This window comes from Oryza glaberrima, chromosome 6 (assembly GCF_000147395.1).
Source record: "Oryza glaberrima chromosome 6, OglaRS2, whole genome shotgun sequence".
Taxonomy (NCBI): Eukaryota; Viridiplantae; Streptophyta; class Magnoliopsida; order Poales; family Poaceae; genus Oryza; species Oryza glaberrima.
In genome coordinates, this window is record NC_068331.1 from 20,201,854 (window position 1) to 20,217,004 (window position 15,151).

The 15,151-nt window shown below is 46.5% G+C and overlaps 1 protein-coding gene and 1 pseudogene across 1 annotated transcript; one reads left to right on the forward strand and one right to left on the reverse strand.

Moving 5' to 3' along the window:
- The first annotated feature begins 5,360 nt into the window (after window positions 1-5,360).
- On the forward strand, window positions 5,361-8,372 carry LOC127777296 (G-type lectin S-receptor-like serine/threonine-protein kinase SD2-5; annotated as a pseudogene).
- A 672-nt stretch (window positions 8,373-9,044) lies between these two features.
- LOC127777386 (uncharacterized) lies at window positions 9,045-14,803 on the reverse strand. Its single transcript, XM_052303964.1, has 3 exons — window positions 13,767-14,803; window positions 13,159-13,231; window positions 9,045-9,250 (listed from the first exon to the last, which is right to left on the reverse strand). Exons 1-3 carry the CDS (start codon window positions 14,283-14,285, stop codon window positions 9,183-9,185), a joined length of 660 nt encoding a protein of 219 aa, XP_052159924.1. The 5' UTR covers window positions 14,286-14,803; the 3' UTR covers window positions 9,045-9,182.
- Window positions 14,804-15,151: the final 348 nt, after the last annotated feature.

A 15,151-nucleotide genomic window follows, 5' to 3' on the forward strand; every position in this document is an offset into this window, starting at 1 on the left:
CAGTCTTCTCTTAATATGCCTAGATGACTTCATGTTGTCCTTTGAACTGTTCACTTTAATAATCACTGTTTGATTATCACAGTTCATTAGGATAGCTGGCACTGGTTTTTCAACCACCGGCAAATCCATCAGGAGTTCACAAAGCCACTCGGCCTCAACTGTCGCAGTATCCAGTGCTGTAAGTTCTGCTTCCATTGTTGACCTCGTTAAGATGGTCTGCTTGCTAGACTTCCAGGAAACAGCGCCACCTCCAAGTGTGAACACATATCCACTTGTGGCTTTTATCTCATCAGCATCAGATATCCAGTTTGAGTCACTATACCCTTCTAGTACTTTTGGGTACCCGGTATAGTGAATTCCATAGCTCATAGTGCCCTTTAGATAGCGCATTACTCTTTCCAGAGCCTGCCAATAATCATCTCCCGGATTTGAGACAAACCGGCTCAGCTTGCTTACAGCAAATGAGATGTCAGGCCTCGTTGCACTAGCCAAGTATATCAATGAACCAATGATTTGAGAATATCTCAGTTGATCCCTTGCTATTCTTTGGTTTTTCCTTAATAGCACGCTGGGATCATAAGGAGTAGGAGCTGGCTTGCAGTCACTATATCCAAAGCGACTCAAAACCTTGTCCACATAGTGGGATTGCACAAGTGGAATCCCACCCTCATCTCCTCTTAGTAGCTTAATGTTAAGAATAACATCAGCCTCTCCCAAATCCTTCATTTCAAAACTCTTGGACAGAAAGTCCTTGACCTCCTCAATCACATTGAGGCTGGTCCCAAAGATCAATATGTCATCGACATATAAGCACAAGATCACTCCTTCTCCCCCACCATAGCGATAGTACACACATTTGTCAGCTTCGTTTACAACAAAGCCAACAGATGTAAGTGTGTTGTCAAACTTCTCATGCCATTGCTTAGGTGCTTGCTTAAGGCCATACAAGGATTTCAACAGTTTACACACCATTCCCTCCTGACCTTCTAGTACATACCCGTCTAGTTGATCCATATAGATCTCCTCCTCCAGCTCTTCGTTTAGGAAAGCTGTCTTAACGTCCATCTGATGGACGAGAAGACCATGAGAAGCTGCCAGAGCAAGTAGTACTCGAATCGTGGTCAAGCGAGCAACTGGTGAGTATGTGTCGAAAAAAATCCTCGCCTTCCTTTTGGGTATAACCCTTGGCCACAAGTCTTGCCTTGTACTTTTCAATTGTACCATCAAGCCTAAGCTTTTTCTTGAAAACCCATTTGCATCCTACAGGCTTGCACCTATATGGACGCTCAACGACTTCCCAAGTACCATTAGACATAATCGAGTCCATCTCACTGTGTACTGCTTCCTTCCAGTAGTCAGCGTAAGGAGATGAATATGCCTCTTCTATGGTTCTTGGGGTGTTATCCACGAGGTATACAATGTAGTCATCTCCAAAGGATTTTGCAACCCTTTGTCGCTTACTCTTACGAGTATCTACAATTTTGTCCTCCTCAGGATTTCCCTAAGGCGTTTGATCATTGTGTTCTATCGTGCAAAGTGCTCATGGGGTATGACAGTTTCTTAACTAGAAGTGCTAGGTGTATGTTTCATGAGAAATTCATTATCAAAGAATGTAGCATCTCTGGACTCAATAATTGTACCAACACACATGTCGGGTACTACAGAGTTTACTATTAAGAATCTATAACCCACACTGTGAATAGCATAACCAAGGAACACACAATCAATAGTATTTGGTCCAAGTTTTCGCTTTTTGGCTATAGGTACATTTACCTTGGCCAAACAGCCCCATGTTCGTAGGTATGAGAGATTTAATTTCTTCCTTTCCCATTCCTCGAATAGTGTCACTTCCTTATGCTTCATTGGAATTTTATTCAGGACATGACACGCAGTCAAAACTGCCTCACCCCACCATTCCTTGGAAAGCCCCGCAGTGTCTAACATGGCATTCACCATCTCAGTTAGAGTACGGTTCTTTCTTTCGGCCACCCCATTTGATTGGGGTGAATAGGGAGGCGTCCTCTCATGAATAATTCCAAACTCTTCGCAAAAGGATGTAAACTCATTGGAAAAATACTCCCCACCTCTATCAGACCTCAACCGTTTGATTTTCCTTTCAAGTTGGTTTTCTACCTCAGTTTTATAGGTCTTAAAGTAATGCAATGCTTCATCCTTTGTTTTCAATAGATACACATAACAAAATCTAGTGCAATCATCTATCAGTGTCATGAAATATTTCTTTCCCCCTTTAGTCAACACGCCGTTCATTTCGCACAAATCGGAATGAACAAGTTCTAGAGGTGCCAAATTCCTCGCCTCAGATGCCTTGTGAGGCTTGCGAGGTTGTTTCGATTGAACACAAGTATGGCACTTAGAATCTTTGACCAAAGTGAATTTTGGAACTAAACTCATGTTAGCTAAGCGCGTCATACAATCGAAATTCACATGACAGAGTCGCGAATGCCACACATTAGAATCATCATTCTCGCTAATATGGTTCACAACATTATGATTATTACACATGTCATCCAAAGAAAAGCGGAACAAGCCTCCGCTGTCATAACCTTTTCCAACAAAAGTTTCATATTTAGATACGACACATTTATTGGATTCAAACACAAGTCTAAAACCTTCTCTACACAATAGAGAGCCGCTAACAAGATTCTTCTTTATTGAAGGGACATGCTGCATGTTCTTCAGCTGCACGGTCTTTCCCGAAGTAAACTTCAGATCGACCGTACCAACACCATGAACAAGGAGGAACCTCTCCCGACCTGATAAGAAGAAAACAGAGAAACGTCAACACATACATGAATATTAGCACCAGTATCAACCCACCAATCAGGTGAATGAAAAACAGAGAGAACTGTAGGTAATAATTTACCGTACCCCGATGTTCCTCCGCCCTCGCTAATGACCATGTTGGCAGACTTCCTGTCTTTGCGCTCAGGACAATCCTTGGCCTAGTGCCCAGACTTGCCACACACAAAGCAGTCTCCCTTTGCCTTTCCCTTGCCTTTCTTCTTAAAATTGGTTGTAGCCTTGGGTTTGACATCAGGCTTGACTTTCTTGTTGTTGTGGGATGCATGAGGTTCTTCTTCTGTACCATATTGGCACTAGAACTTCCCTCAACCTTTTTGCCCCGGTTGTCCTTTGCCCTCGCCTTCTCCTCAACACCCAAAGAGCCAATGAGATCAGAAACACTGAACTCTTGTCTCTTGTGCTTTAGAGAAGTGGCAAAGTCCGACCAAGAAGGTGGCAATTTGGCAATAATGCCACCCGCCACAAACTTGTCCAGCAACTCACAGTTGTTGTTCTCAAGTTCCTTAGCCAGCATCTGAATCTCATGAGCTTGTTCTACTACAGAACGGTCATCGACCATCTTGTAGTCATAGAACTGCTCCATGACATACAGCTCATTGCCGGCGTCGGAAACTCCGAACTTGGCCTCAAGTGTATCCCACATGTCCTTCCCGAAAGGCATGTGCATGTACACGTCCACTATGTTGTCAGCGAGTACACTGATCAATGCTCCACGGAACAGGCAATCCGAAACCTTGAACTTAACCTCTTCCTCAGGAGAGAGAGGTGGTTCACTTCGTTTACCCCGTGAAACATAGAAGCATTGCATCGCTGTCAACCACAATAGTGCACGTGCTTTCCATCTCTTATAGTTAGAACCATCAAATGCATGTGGTTTCAGTGCAGAAGCAAAGCCAACTACCGAAAATGACCTATCAGGTTTTTGGACTGTTGGAAATATAGTCATATATCGGCATATTTTAATCCAAAATATTAAGACAATAATCATGGCATGAACAATGTGGGGTGATCTAGTGATAAAATGTAACATAACCAGGAGCATGCTTAAGGTATAATAAGCATCATGAACATACCAAGAACGCAATAGAATTGCGACTAACAGAGGTATCAAAGATTGAATTAACAGTAAGAGAATGTTATACCCTGTAAATGTCCCTCCGTTGGATTGTGAGGCAGAACTGCCTCCGTTGACGTTGTCGTTCGCAGCGGCTCCAGCTCCCGGCGCGTCTCCAGGTGCGGCAGTAGCAGCGGCGGCGGCGGCTCTAGGTGCGGCAGACATGGTGGACAACGAAGAACAGAAGACTGCTTGGTGCGGCAGACATGGTGGACGACGAAGAACAGAAGACGAGGAGCAGTCGTGCGGAAGCATTCCCCAAAAACCTGATCACCCGCCTACCCGGTGCAGATCTCAGGCGAAGGTGTGGTTCCGGAGGCCCTGCTCGTTCTGATCTCTCGTGCGCGCAAGCGATCAGAAGCGGGGAAGCAGCGCGGAGGAAGAACACCAGAGATGAAAACCAAGCGAGAGAGATCTGATCGGATTAGCGGTTTCCTTATAGAACAGATGCAGCACAGGCGCGCGCGCGGAGGAAGAACACCAGAGATGAAAACCAAGTGAGAGAGATCTGATCGGATTAGCGGTTTCCTTATAGAACAGATGCAGCACTGGCGCGCGCGCGGAGGAAGAACACCAGAGATGAAAACCAAGCGTGGATTAGCGGTTTTCTTATAGTGCCCTTATAGGGCAGGAGTGATATCCGAGAGAGATCTGATCGCTGAAGAACACCAGAGATGGGATCTAGTATTAGCGGTTTCCTTATAGCGCCCTTATAGGGTAGGAGTGATCGCTGAAGAACACCAGAGATGGGATCTAGTATTAGCGGTTTCCTTATAGCGCCCTTATAGGGTAGGAGTGATTGCTGAAGAACACCAGAGATGGGATTAGCGGTTTCCTTATAGCGCCCTTATAGGGCAGGAGTGATATCTGATCGCTGAAGAACACCAGAGATGAAAACCAAGCGAGAGAGATCTGATCTGATCTGATCTGATCGGATCAACAGGAAGCCTCCAATAACTCCCTATTTAAGTTAAGATACTCATCGTTTAATTCCTGAGGTGGTATTATTATCCTTAACATTTATTATGGGCCTTTGAGATTTAATAGAATAAATCGGGCCTAGCCCAATTACTCTAACAGTACATGCTACGACGATCCAGTGAAGTGACCGACCCCGTCCACGATCGTGACCGTGATGCGTCCCGTCCCGTCCCGGGACACTGAAATGATGGCTCCAGGTTACAGCTTCCTTGGAGTAGCTGTGGATGACGCTCATGGACTTTTACATATTTATTCTATTTTTTTTATAAGAAAACGACTGTTTATGGTGCCAAACCACCAATTTATTTATGTCCAAATAGACCAATTGGTGGCTTGGTCAAAAATAAAGATAAGTCTTTAGAGGACTAGAGACAGTGTTTTCATTTCCTTATCATACGTCATTATCATCCCTTTTGCTGTTATAATGGCATCCGGTGTATTATATCTCATGTTAAGCTTTCTACAATAGCCACTGCATCCTTCTGTTCAGAGGAAGCCAGGATGAGAATCCCAGCATCACGAAATGGAAACACCCCTATTACCACGTTGTCCGGTATTTCCATCTTCGTTTCCTTCCTACCATAGCAAGCAATTTGTCTAAAACTACCTGTCCTTTCATCCTTGGATTCTCACCACCAATGGTTTGTGTTCAGTGAATGATCTAACCATGCGTCATTCACAGTTCTTCGTTCTTGTCTTTACTCTCATGATTTTCTCTTGTTCCAGACTTGCCAATCCAACCATGAGCATGTCGTTTGCTCTGAATGCTGAGCCAAACACTGTGTGGTATAATAACCGCTCCCTCCTCCAGAATACATTTCCAGATGACAATTTCTTGATGCGCATCTTCCTCCCTCATGACATTGCAGTTCCAAGTATAAATGATAGCATCGTTCCTTCATTTGCTTGCGGGTTCTTCTGTGCAGGATCTGCAACCAGCTGTGATGCCTACATTTTTTCCATCTTCTTTGTCTATGTTAGCACCGATTTCAGTCAGCGGCTGCGGTGGCCCGAGATAGTCTGGTTTGCCAACCGTGATCATCCAGTTGGAGAGAATGCTACTGTTCAATTTACTGAACTTGGGGATTTAGTGCTCTATGATGCAGATGGAACACTTGTTTGGTCCACCAATACAGCGAACAAGTCTGTTGTCAGCATGAACCTTACAGGGTCAGGAAATCTGGTATTGTTAGACCGCACAAATGTGGAGGTCTGGAGATCCTTCGATCACCCAACTGACACGCTTGTCATTTCTCAGACACTACAGATGGGTCAGAAGCTTGTGGCAAGAACTTCGTCGACAAACTGGACTGAGGGAAAATTGTACCTCACCGAGTCACCGTCCTCGCTGATGGCATGTATGCATTTGCAGGTATCGGTGCTCCTCTTGCATACTACCGGAGCCCCACCGGTGGAACTGTTGCAACAAACATGTCAGCTTACGTTGCACTCAAGAATGGTAGCCTTGAGGTGTTCACTTCTTTCCAGGAGACAAAGGCGCCTGATTACCACATCCAGCTGCCTGAGAATTCCTTTGGGCTGGAGTTTGCAAGGCTAGATTGGGATGGGCACATGAGACTATATCAGTGGATCAATTACAGTGCCTGGGTGCCTTCAGATATTTTTGACATAACTGACCCTTGTGCTTATCCTCTAGCTTGTGGAGCGTATGGTATTTGCTCGCATGGACAGTGCAGCTGCCCAGATGTAGCCATTGGGCAATCAGGATTGTTTGAGCTGGTCGATGCCAAGGGAGTTAACCATGGCTGCTTTCTGACGTCTTCATTGACTTGTGGGTCAGCCAGGAAGACTAGGTTTCTTGCTGTTCCCAATGTCACCCACTTCAATTTTGTCTACAATTGGACAACAAATGAAGATCATTGCAAACTATCATGCATGGATGATTGTTCTTGTCGGGCTTCATTTTTCCAGCATAAGGACATTTCTTCTGGTTTCTGTTTTCTTGCATTCAACATATTTTCGATGATAAATTTTAGTGCACAAAGTTATTCAAGTAACTTTAGTTCTTCTGCTTTTCTCAAAATTCAGGACTCTACCCACAAATCCTTATTATCTAAAGAGAAAAGAGCAATCGTTTTGGTTGCTGGTTCTTTGAGTTTTGTTACTTCAGTTATTGTTGCAGTGCTTATAGTTCTGAGAAGAAAGAGAGACGAACCATTAGAAGATGAATATTTTATTGATCAGCTTCCAGAGCTACCCACAAGATTTTCTTTTGTGGATTTGAAATCAGCAACAGGAGATTTCTCAAGAAAGATTGGGGCAGGGGGATTTGGTTCTGTTTTTGAAGGACAGATCGGTGATAAGCATGTTGCTGTCAAGAGATTGGATAACATAGGTCAGGGGAAAAGAGAATTCTTAGCAGAGGTTCAGACAATTGGAAGCATTAACCACATACACCTGGTGAGGCTAATCGGATTTTGTGTTGAAAAAACTCATAGGCTTCTTGTCTATGAGTACATGCCTAATGGATCTTTGGATAAATGGATTTTTCAGAATCACCAAGCTGATCCACTTGATTGGAAAACCAGATTGAAGATTATCTCTGATGTAGCCAAGGGATTAGCTTATCTTCATAGTGATTGCCGACAAACAATAGCTCATCTGGACATCAAGCCAGAAAATATACTTTTGGATGAGGTGTTCACTGCAAAGATATCTGACTTTGGACTTGCCAAACTGATTGACCGTGAGCAAAGCAGTGTCATGACTAGATTAAGAGGCAGACTGGGTTACTTAGCCCCTGAGTGGTTGACATCTGTGATCACTGAAAAGGTTGATGTGTATAGCTTTGGCGTTGTGATAATGGAAATTTTATGCAGCAGAAGGAATTTGGACTACTCGCAGCCTGAAGAAAGCTGCCATCTCATCAGCATGTTGCAGGAGAAGGCCAAAAATAACCAGTTGATGGACCTTATCGATCCATGTTTCTTTGATATGGAATTACATATGGATGATGTTTTACGAATGATGAATTTAGCAATGTGGTGCTTGCAAGTCGACAACAATAGAAGGCCTTCCATGTCCATGGTGGTCAAAATCCTGGAAGGTACCATGGATGTTGAAACTGAACTTGATTTTGACCTGGTAAACATAGACCCGATGGTAGTAGCACATCGAGCAGCTCAAAGGAACAGTATTACTTTGCAGGTAGACTCTGTCCTTTCAGGGCCAAGATGAAATACAAGGAGCTCAAATATATTCTTCAAAGATATCAAGCTCAAGACTGAAAACACGTACTCCTGTTTTCCTATACTATGGCATTTAGATAAACAAAGATGTAGACATGTAGTGATGTACTATAGTGATAATGATTTTTTTTCTGTTCTCCAATGCAGCAGCTTTATAGACTTGTGATGACAAACATTTGCAGTTGCAAACTGTATGGTATCTGTTGCTAGGAACTGGAAGATCCCAGAGTTCTCTCTTTAGATAATGTTCCCAGACATATATAGTCATAGATAACTTCCAATGTCTGATAATTTATATTAAGTGTGACTCTGGAACCATCTCTTTATACCTTCTTGCCTTCTTGGTTCACTGAGGTATTGGAGCTGATCTCCTCATAATTGTGAATACTGAAAAGTAACTTGTTGCGGCGCTGCAAGGATGCTATACAGCAAATTTCTTGAGTAATTCCACCTGTAGGAATTTACCAATATATCTATTTCTTGATTGTTTGTTTAAGTCATGAAACTCTTATAATCTACTGGTAAAAGCCATGAGTGGACTGGTTGTCGTCTTGCCAACTAGTCAGCATGCATATGCTCCAGCCTCCAGGAGTCCAGGTTGTCACATTATTGAATGAAATACAAGTCATTTTCAGCTGATTGAATAATATATATAGTGTTAAAATCGAGAGATCCCTAGAAAATGATCAATAGAAGTATACGTTATTATAGCTCTACATGCATTTGAAATGGCTAGTTCGACCTGTCTGAAATTCCTGTGCTACCGGTGCCCCCTGATATAGGGGATCGCTAATGGGCGGGCGATCGTTGTGGGCGATCACCCCCGTTCCCTCCCTGTCGGGTCCCGGAACTAACAACTTGGATCCGACATAAATTAATGTATCAATCCCTGGATCAGTAAATATCGATACATACAATATAACAGGTTCTTCATTGCATACGTTAAAGTTTTACAATACTAAGGGTTTTACAATAATATGTACTCATCTAATTGATCAGCTAAAATTAATATACAGCGGAAGTTTTTATACATTCTGACTAGGGAGGTATAACCTTTAGGGGTTCTCTAAATTATCGGGGTCATCGTAGTAATAGTCATAAGGGTCCTCCTCTTGACCCAGATCTGAAAAAGGGGTTATAAGAGTAAGGATGAGTATTCACAATACTCAGCAAGTTATCATGAAAATATATTATGCATTGGCATATAGTAGGGTTCTTTACAAAAAGCAGAAATAAACAATCTAGAAGAGTTATAGCAAGAATTTATAAACGTATAGACTTTATATTTCTAACCATGGTACCATATGAGTCCCGGTACTCAATTCCATGAGTACGGCTATTCGAATAGTTTCAAAGATATTCTACTGCAGCAGATGTATGCTTTACCCGCAGTCCACGACTTGCTGATAATCATCGGCTTTAGTCATGGCCTAGTATTAAGTCATTAACAATTGTGGCACCTGTTCCATGAACTTATATCCTCATATGCCCTGAACATATTGTTAACAGCAGCAAGAGGAGTTCTGGCGTTCCCGAGGTATTTAAGGGGAAATGATCGTATGACACCACGTCATCTCGATCAGGGCTTATAAATATACCATATAGTTTATACTCGAGTATCACAAACCATTTACCTGTACATGGTAATGGTTAAGGTTGTCCTTCGCGGCTATTGTTGCCTCCTGCGCGAGGACTTAAAAATAATAAGAACCACTATACAGAGGTGCCATATTGCTAATTAACATAATAACTAGGTCTGTCCCCATTCTAGAAACTGCGGTCGTACTCGTTCGTTCGACATAAGTACCTGGTAAAACTTATATCGATCGAGACAGTACTAGCCACCCGAAATCAACCAAATCTTACGTACTGTCCCAATCTAAGTATAAGGTATTTTAACCAGATTGTAGGCAAAGTAAGCAATACTAAATTATCTGGGTTTCTATGGTTGATTTATGCATATAAAATAGAATATTGAATAGAAGGCTATAAATGAATAATTTGTAAAATATAGGCTTAAATGACCAAAAGTTATATGGTAACTTGCCTTGCTCGATGTCCTGAGATTGATTGATATTATCTATTGAGTCAGATGAATCCTCAAGACCTAGGGTTAGACATATAAAATTCAATTTCAAAAGGAATTCAAATTAAATCCAAAAATAAGAAAAATAAAGAAATAAAATAAAATGTAAAAATAGCAAAAAGGGTTCAAAAGATAGAGAATGATTTTATAAGAATATTGGTCCAAGTTTCACTGGAATTGGATTTATATTTTACAAGATATGGGCTTCTAAAGTTTGAAAATCAATTAAATGTGAAATGTTACTGTGTGTGGGTCCCACCTGTCAGTCTCTCTCTCTCTTCTCTTCTTCAACCTCCGGCCAATCCTCAAATGCAGCCGGCGGCGCTAGGGTTTGGGATTGCGGTGGTGCTAGAGGGGGAAAGGGGTTGCGGCTGAGGAGGGGAGGGAGCTAGGATTCTCCGGCGACGACGAGTGGTGGCGGAGGGGTTAATTTGGTATATGGACGGCCTAGCGGCTAGGGCGGCGGTGACATGGTTAGGCCGTGAAGGCGATTGGGATGATGTGAGTTAGACATGGCTAGGGGAGGGGTTCTAGAGCATCTATGGAGTGCTTAGATGGATTCCAACAGCTTGCCGACCATTGGCAAGGCGCGGAGAATACTTGCTGACGAGCGCCTCCATTGGCGGCGGCCGTGCTCACGTCGGCAGCCCAGAGGGTGGCATGCTAGTGCAAACCGATTGCAAAAATGGACTCTAGGTAGTATGTCTATGGTTGAAACGGAAGAACTCACCGAGATCGATTGAAACGACGGATTACGGCCGGAAAAACTTCGCGGCGGCGAAGAACAGAGCAACGCGGGGACGGCGGTGCTCGGCTTGGTGCGGCGAGGTAAAACTCGGCGGTACTAGAACATGGTTGATATAAGGTGTTCGAAGGGATATTTAGGGCGGAGGATGGATGGAGGGGTGTGGTGTTGATCGCGCATAAGGTGTTCGATCGACGGGCGAAAGGGTGATTGATGAGATGGATTGGTGAAGCAAAGCTTCGGGGTTGTGGGGCTATGGTTGTTGATGATCGATGATGGACAAGGAAGGGATTGAGGTCCTATTTATAGGGCTAGAAGGAGTAGATGAGCTCGAGCACCGTCATCGCCATGGATGAGCTCAAGGATTGGATATGGCTGGGGCGACAGAGGTTGTGAGACAGCGGGCAAGATCAATTTGAGTGGTGGAAGGCCACGTTTGAATACTTACCGGCGAAGGATTGGCTTGACCGCGTGTGAAATCGGCTAGCGACGTGTTGGCGCCAATCCGGGCGCGACGCGCGGCGGCGGTGAGGGTGAAAACGGCCAACTCGGGGGTGGATGGTTTGAGTTGTGAGAGGGGAAACCACCGTCTAACTTTAATCTAACCGTGCGGCAAGAATTGGCGCGATTCACCATGGGTAGAAGCGAAATCGCACTCGGCGACGGCTTGGACGGGAGCGCACGGCGTCGAGCGGCGATTCCTTGCGGCGGAGGTCGTCCCGGCTTTGTCGTCGTCAAGATTGGTGCGGTGGCGGCGGTCTGAGGGCGTCGGACGGGCGACGGCGTGCCAAGGCGATCGGGCACGCGCAATGTCACGCCCAGAAATTTAGCCCAAATTTCCAGACTATTTTGTGTATTAAATCCCTGTCCAGGACCAGCCAGGGCACACAAAACGACAAGTAATAAATAGTTCCAAACGTAAACAAAGCGTAAAATACTTACAGAAGAGGCACTTAGTCCTCAAACCGAAACGAAAGCAGCAGCAGCGGAAAAAGGCGATCCTAGCGGGGCTTCAGCTCCACTCCACAAGCAAAACTCAACTGGGGTCTGAGTCTTGGTCCTCTAACTTCGTCTCCAGCTCAGAAGCACTACACTTCTGAAAAGGGGGAATAATAGCAAGACTGAGTACAACCACCATACTCAGCAAGCCACACCAACGATGCAGACGTGCAAGGGGATACAAGGATGGTTTGTGGCTATTTGCATAAAGGCGGTTGTAAAACATTTTATTGAGAAAAACAGTAAAACAGTTGAGTAATTAAGGTAGTATTAAATCTCCACTGATCAACGCTACACCACGTTGAACAGGCCCAACCAACCCACCTAAACTACAGTGCATTGGGTCGATTTATTAAGTGTGAGACTAATCACCGTGAATCTGGTCGATCGCCCATAACCGTGGGCACGGCTATTCAAATAGTTTTACTCTGGCCAGAGGTGCACAACTGTACCCACAAGACACAACCCACCGACATGTCACCGCGTCATCATGTGCCCATGATGCACACGTCACCATGTCGAGAGATTGTGACGAGACCCTTCGCATAACCCTCCCCTAACCATCCACACCACGCTAAGGTTTCACCCCTACCCCTCAAAAGGCAGTGGGCGGTCCCCTCTTGCGCCGCGGTGAATCCGGCAGCTGGACAACCGGACACCCCGGCCGACCCAACTCCATCACGTCCACCCTCGCCACCGGTGCCTAGAAAAGGGTCGAGCTATACTTTAGATCAAGCAGTTACCCACTCCCGCGTGTGGTAAGCACTGTAAGTCTTCCAGGGTTTCCCGTGAACCGGTCCTTAATTGCCATGGGTGTGACTGGCAAAACTATGCACCCACAGCCCACCATTCAGTCGCATTTTAGTTGGATAATTACGACCAATAGAACATGGCCAGATGTCTCGAGCACGCAGCTCATCAAGATACTAGAATGTCTAATACTGCAATTATCCCATCGACTTAGCTAGTGGTAATTAAGCATGGCTAAGCATATAGTTCTAGCTAGGTCACATAAGTAACATGAGCTAGTCGATTTATCACCCAAGGTTGACAAAGGACAGATATCAAGTAAACATGGCACAAGCAAGCAGATAGGTAAACCCCTTATCCCATGTAATTAGCAAAACATGCATATTTATTTGCAAACGGTAAAACATTTGTAAATTGGGATCAACATGCTCAAGGGGAATGTGTGACTTGCCTTGCTTCTTCACTTTGATCTTCTGAACTCCTATCCTCGTGACCGCGATCTTCCGAAATGACGGAACAACACGCTGGCACGCAAAACGAGGAAAAAACTCTAATAAAAACCAAGAAAACAGTACATAAAAAGTAAACAAACATGTAGAGCTCAATTTTAGATGAATTTTGCAAGTTGAACGGCCCAATTCGGAGTTCGAATGAATTAGATATGAATTTTAGAAGTTTTGAGCCATTTTAATGGATTTCTATAATTAAACTCGATTTATTGCGCAATTATCAATTATTTTTACAAAGGAAATTATTATGCTGACGTCAGCAAGGGGGGGTGAGGCGCCGACAGGCGGGCTCAATGCGTCAGCGGGCAAAAGGATCTAGCCCACCGTGGACCGAGTCCACGGTGGAGGTGCAAGGCAGAGGGGTGGGTTGGCTCGCCGGCCAACCTGACCGGGCGGAGGCAGCGGCGCGTGGCCGGACAGCCACCGGCGGCGGCGCGGCGCGGCGCGGCGCGGCGGCGAGCGGTGCCGAGGCACGGCGGCGACGCGCATGCCGCAGCCGGCGGGCAAAGAGAGAAAAAGAAAGGGAGGGGAGGAGGAGGGAGATGCTCACCGACGCGGGAAGGACGACGACAACAATGGCGATGGCAGCGCCGGCCCGGCGAGCAAGGGGGCGGCTGGGGAGCGGCGAAAACGAGCGGAGGAGGCGAAGAGGGAGGCGGCGGAGCTCACCGAGGGGCACAACGGCGAAGGAAGCGGCTGATGGGGCTCGAGCAGAGGGAGGCGGCGGCGCTCCACGGGGCGAAGACGTCGGCGGCGATTCAGCGGTCTCCAACGAAGGTGGAGGAGCGGCCGGGGTACGGGGGAGCGCGGCGAACACAGTAGAGGCGGTGGTGCGGCGCGAGGTGGCAAGGAACAACGGTAAGAGGCGGCCGAAGGCGGCAAACGCGGCGACGTCCTCGGCTTCGCGGTGGAGATGGTGTTGCTGCGGTGGAACGGGAAAACAAAGCAGAGGCCGGGGTGCTATGCGATGCGGCGAAGCCGACGGTGGCGGTGGCGTGGCTTGGCGGTGGCTAGGGCGGCGGTGGCACGCTGCCGGAGTCGGCAAAGTGGCGGTGGAGCTCGGGTTCATGGTGGAATCGGTGCCCGGGTGGTTTATTGCGGAAGCGGAGCGGTGGACGGGATGCGGCAAAGCGCGGTGAGGCCGGCGATGCAAGCGGCGCGGCACGGGGACGGCGGTAGCGGCAGCAGCGGCCGGCTGGAGTCCGCCGGCGAGCGGCGGAGCTCGGGTGCGCGTGAGGAGAGCGCGGGGGCACGCGGCGGGCTCGGGAAAGTTAGGGGAGCGCGCGAGGACGGCACGGGGATGGATTTTATAGCTCGAGGGAGCGACGGGGAGGCCGGGGAGTGGCGGATTTGGAGGGGAAGTGGGGTGCCGGCATGGGTTTGAATCGGCCCCAACCGGCGCCGATTTACGAGGGGAGAGAGGGGAAACGTGGGCGCGGGTTGGAAGAGGTGGATGGTGGTTGCGGGCGAGCGGGCGGAGTGGGGCGAAGGGGCCTCGGGCGCGCGGAAAAACCGGCGACGTGGAACGGCAATGGCGGTTGGGGTTGGCTGGCGAGAGGTAGGAGGAGGAGCTGACGGGTGGGACCGTCGGTCCCATCTGTCGGCGAAGGGAGAGAAGGAGGGACGCAAAACAGACTTTTACGAGCGGGCCAAGGGAGAAGGGAGCCGGCCCGAGAGAGGGAGGAGGCGCGCGGGCCGCTTGAGAGGAAGGAGGGGGAGGAATTTGGGCCGAGCCCGAAAGGGAGGAAGGGGAAGGAAGGAGAATTAAATTTGTTTTCTTTTTATTTAATTGGTTAAATGATCTTTGTGACTTTAAAATTATTTCTTGAGCTCCGAAAATTTGCGAAAAAATCCGGAGAGTATTTTAGGGCACAAAGAATATTAAAAAAATATTCTCGGCCAATGATTTTTAAAGGAAATTTTAATTTCCTCTAT

Excerpts from the sequence above, each read along its gene's own strand:
- LOC127777386 (XM_052303964.1), bottom strand. The coding sequence starts at position 14,285 with ATGAACCCGAGCTCCACCGCCACTTTGCCGACTCCGGCAGCGTGCCAC. Across the intron at positions 13,232-13,766 it reads TCGTCGTCCTTCCCGCGTCG|CGTGTTGTTCCGTCATTTCG; the intron begins GTGAGCATCTCC and ends TTTGCGTGCCAG. Across the intron at positions 9,251-13,158 it reads GATCAAAGTGAAGAAGCAAG|ATCTGGGTCAAGAGGAGGAC; the intron begins GCAAGTCACACA and ends CCCCTTTTTCAG.